This window comes from Lucilia sericata, unplaced genomic scaffold (assembly GCF_015586225.1).
Source record: "Lucilia sericata isolate MDLA Ls3-8-SP2 unplaced genomic scaffold, ASM1558622v1 Contig000135F_arrow, whole genome shotgun sequence".
NCBI classification, from domain to species: domain Eukaryota; kingdom Metazoa; phylum Arthropoda; class Insecta; order Diptera; family Calliphoridae; genus Lucilia; species Lucilia sericata.
In genome coordinates, this window is record NW_023994167.1 from 1 (window position 1) to 11,892 (window position 11,892).

An 11,892-nucleotide genomic window follows, 5' to 3' on the forward strand; every position below is an offset into this window, starting at 1 on the left:
TAGTCTATAGTCTAGTCTATAGTAGAAATTTGGCACATGCTCTTCTTAGTATTGTTTTAAAATTAAAATTTTCCCAGCCTTATAAGTAGTTTGAAAAAATTTCTTTCATAAGACTTTTATAACATAGACACTAGAGCGTATGATTATTATTTTTTCATAAAACAACAAGCATACGCTACCAAACTTTATTTTGTAGCATAACCATGTTGTGTCAGGCAAAGTATGTAGTTTTTTCCTTCATTAAATATACATTAAAGTACAATATAAATTAACATTTAATAGTTTAATTAATTTAATTAATTTTAAATTGAAAATTCATTGCAATTATTATTTTAAAATCAATTTATTTATATGTTGTTCTTTTTTCCTATTTATTTATATAAATTAGTTTCATTTAAATCAATGTTTTACAATAATTCAAGATAATTGTTTAATTTGTTTTAAGTTGAATTTGACACATTTTAAAAAAAACACACACACAATCACACAAGCAAATTACAGTAGCAAAAAAATTAAATACGTAATCAATTATGTATGTAAAGGAAAGGGTGTAAAATCATTAATGTGTATGTAAAAATATTAATATGGCTCTTAAAAAGTAGATTTAACTTGAGTCAATCATAACAACTTTTGTAAAAGATTTTCATTTTATATTAGAAATATTTTTTAAAATAATAACAGAATGAGAGCCACTTTAATGAATTTTCAATTTGAATTAACATTACTATAATACAATACCCAAACAATAAGTGCAGACAATCAAACAATACGCATCATTATAAAACAACCACTTAACACTAAACTTTGAAGGACTTATAAACTTGTCCAATATTTTATGAGGTACAAAACGAGATGATGAACTACAAAACTGTCGACTAAACCTTTTGGTTTATTGTAGAATTTAAAAAATTATTTATCTTATGACAATGTATTATAAATAACCTCAAGGATTCTAACACATTTTCTCTAATTCGAACTCAAGCTTGAAAGGTTGTTCGAGGTTCAGAGACTCAAATTTTTAATCAGTGGTTCATGAGGAATTCTTTATCTGTAATAAATTGGCTCCCAAAATATTTTGATATTAATTTGACAATGACAAGGATAGAGTTCTTATCCGCATATTCCTACATTAGTCTGAATTTTATTTATTTACATAATAAATAAATTAAATAGTTTAAAAAATCCCCCAAAATCGGTTGAACTTAGTGGTAATTGAAAAAATATGCTATAAAAAAAACATTAACAAAATCAACTCACAAATGTTTTTAGAGTCCTTTCATCACCAATATTATTCTATTATACTCTAACACATATAAAATAATTTACATTATTATTGTTGTTGTCGGCGTTTTTGTTGTAGTAGTTTGCTGATAATTGTGGCTCACTGACTGCTGACTACTGTCATTGACTTTTTGCCTCATTTGTTTATATACAAATCTGTCTATTTACGTATATATACTTGATTATATGTATAAATTAGGCAGGCCTACAAAAATACATAGTTCAATTTGAAACAAAAATGGTTATTATTACAACTTATATTAAAAAATACTTAAAGAGGTACAACTTTTATTTTAGCAGGACATAGAAATGACACCATCCTAATATGCCTACATGTTTTAGTAGTTATATTTGTAAATTGTTTATGATATCATTGGTGTGTTGTCACTATCGCAGTTGTTATTTTAGTCGTAGTTGTTGTTGTTTATGGCCTAATGGAAATTTAATTGAAAATAACCAACAATGCCACAGTATAATTAAGCTAGAAATATGCTGAATAAAATAAATTTATAACCAAACAACAAAAATTTAATATAATAAAGTTATTGCTTTAGATAAAACATAATAATAATTAAATATTACACACAGTAATACATGCAATTGTTAAAAATGTAAATTACATACATACATACATACAAAGATACAAATACTATATTGTCTTCTTAGTGTTAAGGACTGAAAATAGTAATAAAAGTAATCAACTACAGCGACATAATTCTGCCTTAACTAATATCGTAATAGAATAGCAGATGAAATCCATTGTGGACCCTTCTATCACTATAATTTCTTTAGTTAGTTAGTTAGTTAGTTAGTTAGTTAGTTAGTTAGTTAGTTAGTTAGTTAGTTAGTTAGTTAGTTAGTTAGTTAGTTAGTTAGTTGTAGTTAGTTAGTTAGTTAGTTAGTTAGTTAGTTAGTTAGTTAGTTAGTCAGTTAGTTAGTTAGTTAGTTAGTTAGTTAGTTAGTTAGTTAGTTAGTTAGTTAGTTAGTTAGTTAGGTAGTTAGTTAGTTAGTTAGTTTTAGTTAGTTAGTTCGTTAGTTAGTTTTTCGTTCGTTTCGTTCGTTCGTTCGTTCGTTCGTTCGTTTCGTTCGTTCGTTTCGTTCGTTCGTTCGTTCGTTCGTTCGTTCGTTTCGTTCGTTCGTTCTTCGTTCGTTCGTTCGTTTCGTTCGTTCGTTCGTTCGTTCGTTCGTTCGTTTCGTTCGTTCTTGTTCGTTCGTTCGTTCGTTCGTTCGTTCGTTCGTTCGTTCGTTCGTTCGTTCGTTCGTTCGTTCGTTCGTTCGTTCGTTCGTTCGTTCTCGTTCGTTCGTTCGTTCGTTCGTTCGTTCGTTCGTTCGTTTCGTTCGTTTCGTTCGTTCGTTTTCGTTCGTTCGTTCGTTCGTTCGTTCGTTCGTTCGTTTCGTTCGTTCGTTCGTTCGTTCGTTCGTTCGTTCGTTTCGTTCGTTCGTTCGTTTGTTCGTTCGTTCGTTCGTTCGTTCGTTCGTTCGTTCGTTCGTTCGTTCGTTCGTTCGTTCGTTCGTTCGTTCGTTCGTTCGTTCGTTCGTTCGTTCTTTCGTTCGTTCGTTCGTTTCGTTCGTTCGTTCGTTCGTTCGTTCGTTCGTTCGTTCGTTCGTTCGTTTCGTTCGTTCGTTTCGTTCGTTGTTCGTTCGTTCGTTCGTTCGTTCGTTCGTTCGTTTCGTTCGTTCGTTCGTTCGTTCGTTGTTCGTTCGTTCGTTCGTTCGTTCGTTCGTTCGTTGTTCGTTCTTTCGTTCGTTCGTTCGTTCGTTCGTTCGTTCGTTCGTTCGTTCGTTCGTTCGTTCGTTCGTTCGTTCGTTCGTTCGTTCGTTCGTTCGTTCGTTCGTTCGTTTCGTTCGTTCGTTCGTTCGTTCGTTCGTTCGTTCGTTCGTTCGTTCTCGTTCGTTCGTTCGTTCGTTCGTTCGTTCGTTCGTTTTCGTTCGTTCGTTCGTTCGTTCGTTCGTTCGTTCGTTCGTTCGTTTTCGTTCGTTCGTTCGTTCGTTGTTCGTTCGTTCGTTCGTTCGTTCGTTCGTTCGTTCGTTCGTTCGTTCGTTCGTTCGTTCGTTCGTTCGTTCGTTCGTTCGTTCGTTCGTTCGTTCGTTCGTTCGTTCGTTCGTCTTTTCGTTGTTTCGTTCGTTCGTTCGTTCGTTCGTTCGTTCTTTCGTTCGTTCGTTCGTTCGTTCGTTCGTTCGTTCGTTTCGTTCGTTCGTTCGTTCGTTCGTTCGTTCGTTGTTCGTTCGTTCGTTCGTTCGTTCGTTCGTTCGTTCGTTCGTTCGTTCGTTCGTTCTTCGTTCGTTCGTTCGTTCGTTCTTCGTTCGTTCGTTCGTTCGTTCGTTCGTTCGTTCGTTCGTTCGTTCGTTCGTTCGTTCGTTCGTTCGTTCGTTCGTTTCGTTCGTTCGTTCGTTCGTTCGTTCGTTCGTCGTTCGTTCGTTTTCGTTCGTTCGTTCGTTCGTTCGTTCGTTCGTTCGTTCGTTCGTTCGTTCGTTCGTTCGTTCGTTCGTTCGTTCGTTCGTTCGTTCGTTCGTTCGTTCGTTCGTTCGTTCGTTCGTTCGTTCGTTCTTCGTTTCGTTCGTTCGTTCGTTCGTTCGTTTCGTTCGTTCGTTCGTTCGTTCGTTCGTTCGTTCGTTCGTTCGTTCGTTCGTTCGTTCGTTTCGTTCGTTCGTTCGTTCGTTCGTTCGTTCGTTCGTTCGTTCGTTCGTTCGTTTTCGTTCGTTCGTTCGTTCGTTCGTCCGTTCGTTCGTTAGCCTTCTTCCCGCCTCTTCCCTCCTTCCTTCCCTGCCCGCTCTTTTTCCTCGTTCGCTTCCTCCTTCTGCTCTCTTTTGCCCCACTTTGTTCTTCTATTTTTCTCCCCCCCTTTGCCCTCACCGGCTCCCTCTTCCCCTACCTCCTTCCTTCTACCCCCTGCCCTCCAATTGTCTCCCATTTCCTACGCTTCATTTCCTACGGTCCTGTAACCAGTGCGCAAGTCGTAGTCCTTAATAACTCATAACAACATCACAAAAAGTAGTTTACAAAAATAAAATCACCCACAATTTTCATAAATAATAAAAAAAGGAACCAAAACGTTGCCAATAAAAAAGCAACAATGTTACAACTAAGCTTCCAGTGTAGGTGGTGCTTGCTTATGAGTCTGCGGTTTTTGTAATACAAGAAACTTCCAAGAACTGACAATGTAAACAAAACATGGGAGAACAAATGGAAAGTAAAACACTTGTTGATTTGTTTCGAGTGTCTTTATTTCCATTTTTATTTAATTTTTGCAACAAATTGTAAATTTTTCTTATATTGTTTTACTGCTGTTATTTCGAGGTAGTCAAAAAGAAAATAATAAAAACATATTTAAAACACAAGTCGAAAAGGATAATTACGAAAAGCTTGAGTGCAAACTAAAAGGAATATTTGGTGAAATGTTTATCATTCTATTCAATAGTTAATACTAATAAATAAGTTTAATTTCAAAATCTTTGTGTTCAACTGGTTTACGTGTAGCAAACCCCTTTTTAAAAGTTGATACTTCCAAATCCACCATGATTGTAGCTGATTTTGGGCTGACGCTCAAGGCCAGCAATAACAATACTTTCAATCCATGATTTCGAATCATAATTGGGGGCTTGTACGAAAGAGTTGGTCAATTTAGAGCCATAACATAAATGAATTTGCCTTAACGATAATCAAATGATTTCTTATCGTCTAAGTAAAGAGTGTCCTTAGCTTTATCATTACGGTCTAAGCAAACGATAAGAGTGTAAGGATCATTTTTCATAAGGGTAGCAGCACGGGGTATACGTTCTTTTATGACTACAATTGACCCGCCACGTTGATAAACAGGAATCTAGAGAGAAAAGTTATATTTATTATTATTATTTATTTTAAAGGATAAAGGCTTCTTTAGGGTTTTCCTTACTTTATATGCATCAACTTGAATAGTCACCTTGCCAACCTGATCCTGTAAATTATCCACATCATACCACAAATCACCAGTTTTCTTATCATCAATGGCTGGAAAATAGACATAAACTTTGCTATGACCTTGTTCCATAACAGGTCTAACCAATATGCGATCTTGCAACAACAATTGATTATCAATGGCAAACGCATCCTTATCTTTTGGATAATGAGCCAACATATGTCTAATAACAGGACTGCCACCAATTTCGTGTTCATAGAACATGGTATACCACAAAGGCAGGTACGAATGGCATCACATATAACTAAACGAGTCTTTTCGGTTCACGTCTATTGGTATCAATGTGAGCATGAAAACAAAAGAAGGGCAATAAAGAGCCAGTCTGATACCATCTTTCAAACAATTCAGCATCTGGATTTCCAAAGAAACCACCAACATCGGCACCACAATTTGAAAAACCAGCAACGGCTTCAGACAAACACAATTTAATGGAATGTTGCAAATGACCCCCAATTACCCTTGTTGTCACCAGGCCAAATGGCGACATAACGTTGAGAGCCAGCAAAATGAGCTCGGATCAGTATTAAAGGTCTGTGGTTGGGATCACGTTAATTAAACCTTCATAAGTACCCATGATATGCATGTGACCATATAAATTATGTACATCACGATGTTTCAAATCTCCATAGTGTATCAAATCCTTTGGCATAATCACCTCAGGACCATTGAATACCGAAGGTTCATTCATATCATTCCAAATCATTACATCAGAAGTAATGGTTTTAAAGTTTAACAACATGTATTGTTCAGCATAATAATCACACACATCCTTACGAAAGAAATCTGGATAATTTACAGAACCAGGCCAACACAACGCTCATAATCCTTGCCATCACTCCATTTGGTATAGTAACACTTTTCAGTAAAAATATTATGGAAGAAATAACCACTATCTCGTTTAATATGAGGATCAATAATAATCACCAAATGACGTCCTACATCGGTTAGATTCTTAATCATACTTAAGGGATCGGCAAATTTAAATTGATCCCAAGTAAAGTATTGTTGCAGTATGTTGGGAGCTTTAAAAGATAATAAAATGTAAAAATTTGTGTTTTTGCTGATGTTTGTCCTATACCCATTTTAAGGTATATGGGCTCAGAATCTTTTTCTCAGTCTGTATGTCTTTCTTTATCTGCGTGTCCAAGTAAACCTTTACGCCCGCTACATGATTGAAATCGGTCTATTTCACCTAGCCCCCATACAATTGTACCTCCAAATAGGGCTTTTGAGTTCATAAATATGTTAAGACCAAGCTTATATAAGTTTAAATGATACTGTCGATTTTCGTAATCAACGGACTTCATTTTTATATTTTGTACAAAGTACAAAATATAAAAATATATTAGAATAGAATGATAAACAAATCACAGTTGAGGAATAAAGTTTATTCAATAAACAAAAATGGAAAATTTAAATAATTTTTCAACCTTCAAAAGGTTGACTTTTGTCGGAGATTGGCCAATTGTAGACCGATCATTCAATATCAAATACTGATATTTTTAATAGAAGTATTCGATTTGAAAGAAATGTCAATGTAAACAAACAATTGGAAAGTAAAACACCTGTTGAATTGTGTAGAGTGTCTTTATTTATTTGAATTTAGCTACAAATTGTAAATTTCTCTTGTATTGAGATGATTTACTGGAGTTATTTCATGGTAATTAAAAAGAAAACATTACATACATATTTAAAATACAAATTGAAGAGTATAATTATAAAATAGTATCTGGCATACAGACAAAACAAAATGGAATTTTGAATAAAATTATAAACACGTTTTTTTAACCCTGTTGAAATAGTTAATAACTAAAATTTTTTGTTTGCCAATTTTTTTGGGGTGACAAACAAATTAGTTTAAGTAAATCTAATAATTAAGTTTAATTTCAAAATCTTTGTGTATAGCTACAGCTGGTTTACGTATAGCATAACCCTTTTCATAAGGTAATACTTCCAATTCTTGTGTTGCACCATCAACATTGATGGTGGCCGATTTGGGTTGACGCTCCAGACCAGCAATAACAATACGTTCAATCCATGATTTTGAATCATAATTGGGTGCTTGCACGAAATGGTTCGTCAATTTAGAACCATCGAATTTATAGTTAACATAAACGTATTTGCCTTGACGATAATCAAACGATTTCTCATCATCCAAGTAAAGAGTACCCTCAGCTTTACCATTACGATCTAAGCAAACGATAAGAGTGTAAGGATCGTTTTTCATGAGAGTAGCAGCACGGCGTATACGTTCTTTTTTGGGTACAATGGAACCGCCACGTTGGTAAACGGGAATCTAGAGGAAAACATAATAAAATTATTACTTTTAGTTTTGAATTTTTCTAAGTTTTCCTTACCTTGTACTCATCAACTTGAATAGTCTCCTTGCCAACCTTGTCATGTTTTTGTAAATTATCCACATCATACCACAAATCACCAGTTTTCTTATCATCAATGGCTGGGAAATAGACTTCAACTTTGCTAACACCTTGTTCCATAACAGGTCTAACCAATATGCGATCTTGCAACAACAATTGATTATCAATGGCAAACGCATCCTTATCTTTTGGATAATGAGCCAACATAGGTCTAATAACAGGACTGCCATCAATTTCATGTTCATAGAACATGGTATACCACAAAGGTAAGTACGAATATCTCTTACGTATGGCATCACGTATAACCAAACGAGTCTTTTCGGGATATAGCCAAGGTTCGCGTCTCTTGGTATCAATGTGAGCATGAGAACGGAAGAAGGGTAAGAAAGCGCCAGTCTGATACCATCTTTCAAACAATTCAGCATCAGGATTGCCAAAGAAACCACCAACATCGGCACCACAATTTGAAAAACCAGCAACAGCTTCTGACAAACACATTTTGATGGAATGCTGCAAATGACCCCAATCGGCCATGTTATCACCAGTCCAAACGGTAGCATAACGTTGAGAACCAGCAAAATGAGCTCTGGTCAAAATAAAAGGTCTCTGGTTGGGATCACGTTTAATCAAACCTTCGTAAGTACCCATAATATGCATATGACCATATAAATTGTGTACATCACGATGTTCCCAGTCACCGTGATGAATCAAATCCTTAGGCATAGTCACCTCTGGACCATTGAATACCGAAGGTTCGTTCATATCATTCCAAAACATGACATCGGAGGTGACAGTCTTAAAGTTTGACAACATGTATTGTTCAGCATAATAATCACGCACATCCTTACGGAAGAAATCTGGATAACTTACAGAGCCAGGCCAGCACCAACCTTCATAATCCTTGCCATCACGCAATTTAGTATAGTAACCCTTTTCGGTACAATCGTTATGGAAGAAATAACCACTATCACGCTTAATATGAGGATCAATAATAATCACCAAATGACGTCCCACATCGGTTAGATTCTTAATCATACTTAAAGGATCGGCAAATTTAAATTGATCCCAAGTAAAGTACTTCTTGCCATCGGTATATTCAATATCTAACCACATTATATCCATGGGAATATCATATTCATCGAATTTAGTGGATACAGTTTCTACATCTTTAGCATCATTATAATTCCAGCGACATTGATGGTAAGCTAAAGTATAGAGCTGTGGTAAATTGGCGGTACCGGTTAGGGAAGTGTATTGTTTGAATGTATCGATAGGGGTGGGACCCATTAAAATGAAGGCGTCAATAATACCAGACTCAGACATGAAATGAGCGGCTGGGGGATCAACTTTACGAGAACCCGATACAAACTTGACAATAGATGAGACAACATTTGTTTCGGCGGTGTAAATATCTACCCAGGTTTCAGCAGCATTTTGCCAGTAAACACCAGCGGTACGTTGAGCGCTTAAATACAGGGAAAATTTAATTTAAAATCTTAAAAATTTCAGTTTTAAATAAAACTCGGAAATATTGAAAGTTCAAAATTATCATTATTAAAAAAAATAATAATAAAAATAAAATCCGATATTTTAATAAAATTTTAGATTTTTAAACAGCTTATAAATATAACACTTACCCGTGACCATATAATACTGGAACTGAACCATACAAAGCCATTTTACTGTCAATAAGATATTCAAAAACATCCAAATTATATAGACGATAGGGATCTGTACCGGAAGTCGATTTCAAAACAAAACTATCCGCATGTTCTGGTATACCAAAGAGAACCTCAGCTTCAGGGAAAGAGAAATCTAAAGCAACAGCTTCGGGACCATAGGGTTTCGAATCATGATGAGATTTAAAGTTTTCCTCCCAAGCGCCAGGATCGCTGTCTTCTGGTGTATTTACAACTTGATTTTCTTTATTTTCACCCTCACCCTCTTGACCTTCTTCTTGATTTGTTTGAGGTTTATTGCGTAAATGTTCGAAATTCATTAGGCCACGGGCATTGGCGGAAACAACTAAAACACTATTTTCATAGAAATCAACACGGAAGGGATCGGCTGCAATGACAGCTTTATTGTTGCCAGAAGCTAAAACTATTTCGGATTTATCTTCCTTCTCTACAGTAAGACTGAAAGGACAAATATTTCAAGACATAAAATAAATAAAGCAAATAAAATAAACTTACGTATCTGGCTGAGGTTCACCTATCAATACATGTTCCACTTTGTATCTGGGCTTCAAAGGTGTTTTTTCATCGATTAATATGCGGAATCTATTATTCTGTTCAAATGAAAAGGGAATACCTATGTTTTCATTAAATTCTTAAAACAATTTATAAAATTTACTGACCACTAAAGCCTCCAATTTGAAAACAAATAAATGTTGGGTATCTTTATTTATCAAATCAGCTGTTATAGCATTTGAATAGGTGTTCATAGAGCCCGGCACCAAAGCAAATTTCGAATTTCCCGGTTGTACTTTGCGGCAACGTCTTTAAAAGGGAAAATTTTTAGTTTTTCCTAATTTTAAAATTTTTTAAATATTTTTTTGCACTCACCTGCAGAAACTGCTTTGTTCACATGTTTTGAAATTTGTTGGATCTACTCCAAAACCATAATGAAATATGCAAAATATTAATAAAAATATTGCCAAACGCATTGTCAAACAAATATCAATTAAGCTTTTGCGTCACTGTGAAAAAATAAAATGTAAAATTAAATTTATATTTAAAATAAGATGAATAACAAATCATAGGTATTTAGAAATAAACAAAAAAATTTAGGAGGAATTTTTTATAAAGAAATGCGTTTTTGAGCTACATCTACAATGAATAACTCGAATTCGTGTTATATTAAATCTCGATAGCAACTTTCTAAAAAAAAAATATTAAAGCTTGATTGATTAAATGTTTCCCATGAAAAAGAAAAATACTATAAACAAATACAAGACAGGTCCAAACAAAATTTTAAAAAGTATAATATTAATGTACCCGCAAAACTGTATTTGAATTAGGCTATATTTTGAATATGAGCCTTTGGTATAGGTATAAGGAGAGACGGACCTACCTAACCTACCACTTTACAGATGTAGAATAAAACAAGTATAAATTTTCAATATTTATCATTAAAATTTCCCTCTAACCTTTATCAGAAATTTTCAAGTACATAATTGAAATTAATCAAAATTACATTAACAAATCGCTAAGAGTGAAGGGGAAAACTTTTGCAAAAAACAAGTAAGAATGTGTAGCGGACATGGCCGACTATATGATTTCCTATATCAATGGTTATCTTAAAAATAGTAACTATTTTTCATAATAAAGTATTCATTTTATCTTTATTCTTAATTCTGAATCATTTTAATAATTATTTTGACAAAAAAAAGTGATTTTCTGTAAGGGTGTTATTAGGGGGGGAGTATTTTTATTGGTAGAGGGATTTACGCTTACATAAGTTATTTATACAGAATTTTTGACTAATTATGAGATCCATAGTCTTATTTAGGTTGTTGTGGGTTATTTAGCTACATTTTTGTGCGTTACAAACGTCATCATAAACACAAAATACTCTCACCACAATAGTCGTGTAGGGTGTAAAAACAAATTGTAAATAGCTTTGTACACGTCATTCTGTCGTGCAAACTGCTACAACATAATTTTTGTACAATTCTAAACCTATGCAACAAATTAATATTTTCAAGCAAACTTTAATTCGCAATTTCCTAAAAACATAAACAATTTGTTTTTAATTAGAATATAAAATTGCACCCTCAAATATTCTTTAAAAAATGTTCCGATGTTTTTTACAACAGCAACACAAAAATTAGCCATGATTTGGCAAGTTAAAAAACACAACTTTCCTTAATTAAGTTTTTAATTGTAAACACAAGAACTTACACTATTTGTTGTTCAATAAATCGTAATGGTATATTAAAAATTTTGAACTATATTATTTAATGTATTTTAAAATAGTTTTGCAAAAATATTATGTTGATAAAGAAAATTCTACCGGCTTCTCCTGAACTTACCAGAGCCCTACGCCGACAAATATTAACAACGGCGGAGACTGACATTAAAAATGTCGGCGGCGGCTTAAAATCGACTTTAAGCCGACTAAGTTTTCAAAATTTTCAACGATTTCAAATAAAAACCGAATCCGAGAGATCAAAAAGTGGGATTTTGGAAGGAAATATATTGTTTATAACAACAAAACTGAGCAATCACAAAAGTTGTGTGAGAAATTATGCAGGGGTGGATAAAAAATAAGTG

At 34.1% G+C, this 11,892-nt stretch overlaps 1 protein-coding gene and 1 pseudogene across 1 annotated transcript; both read right to left on the reverse strand.

Moving 5' to 3' along the window:
- Window positions 1-4,706: 4,706 nt before the first annotated feature.
- On the reverse strand, window positions 4,707-6,319 carry LOC119601010 (annotated as a pseudogene).
- Window positions 6,320-6,814: 495 nt separating this feature from the next.
- Window positions 6,815-11,660, reverse strand: LOC119601023 (neutral alpha-glucosidase AB). Its single transcript, XM_037951672.1, has 7 exons — window positions 11,521-11,660; window positions 10,183-10,316; window positions 9,975-10,116; window positions 9,811-9,905; window positions 9,253-9,753; window positions 7,595-9,080; window positions 6,815-7,533 (listed from the first exon to the last, which is right to left on the reverse strand). The coding sequence occupies exons 2-7, from the start codon at window positions 10,281-10,283 to the stop codon at window positions 7,105-7,107; spliced, it is 2,754 nt and encodes a 917-aa protein (XP_037807600.1). The 5' UTR covers window positions 10,284-10,316; window positions 11,521-11,660; the 3' UTR covers window positions 6,815-7,104.
- Window positions 11,661-11,892: the final 232 nt, after the last annotated feature.

What these genes read in the sequence shown, in the direction of transcription:
- LOC119601023 (XM_037951672.1), bottom strand. Translation starts at nt 10,283, where the DNA reads ATGCGTTTGGCAATATTTTTATTAATATTTTGCATATTTCATTATGGT. An exon ending in GAACAAAGCAGTTTCTGCAG is followed by an intron (nt 10,117 to 10,182) that starts GTGAGTGCAAAA and finishes TCCCTTTTAAAG; the next exon opens with ACGTTGCCGCAAAGTACAAC. An exon ending in TCAAATTGGAGGCTTTAGTG is followed by an intron (nt 9,906 to 9,974) that starts GTCAGTAAATTT and finishes TCATTTGAACAG; the next exon opens with AATAATAGATTCCGCATATT.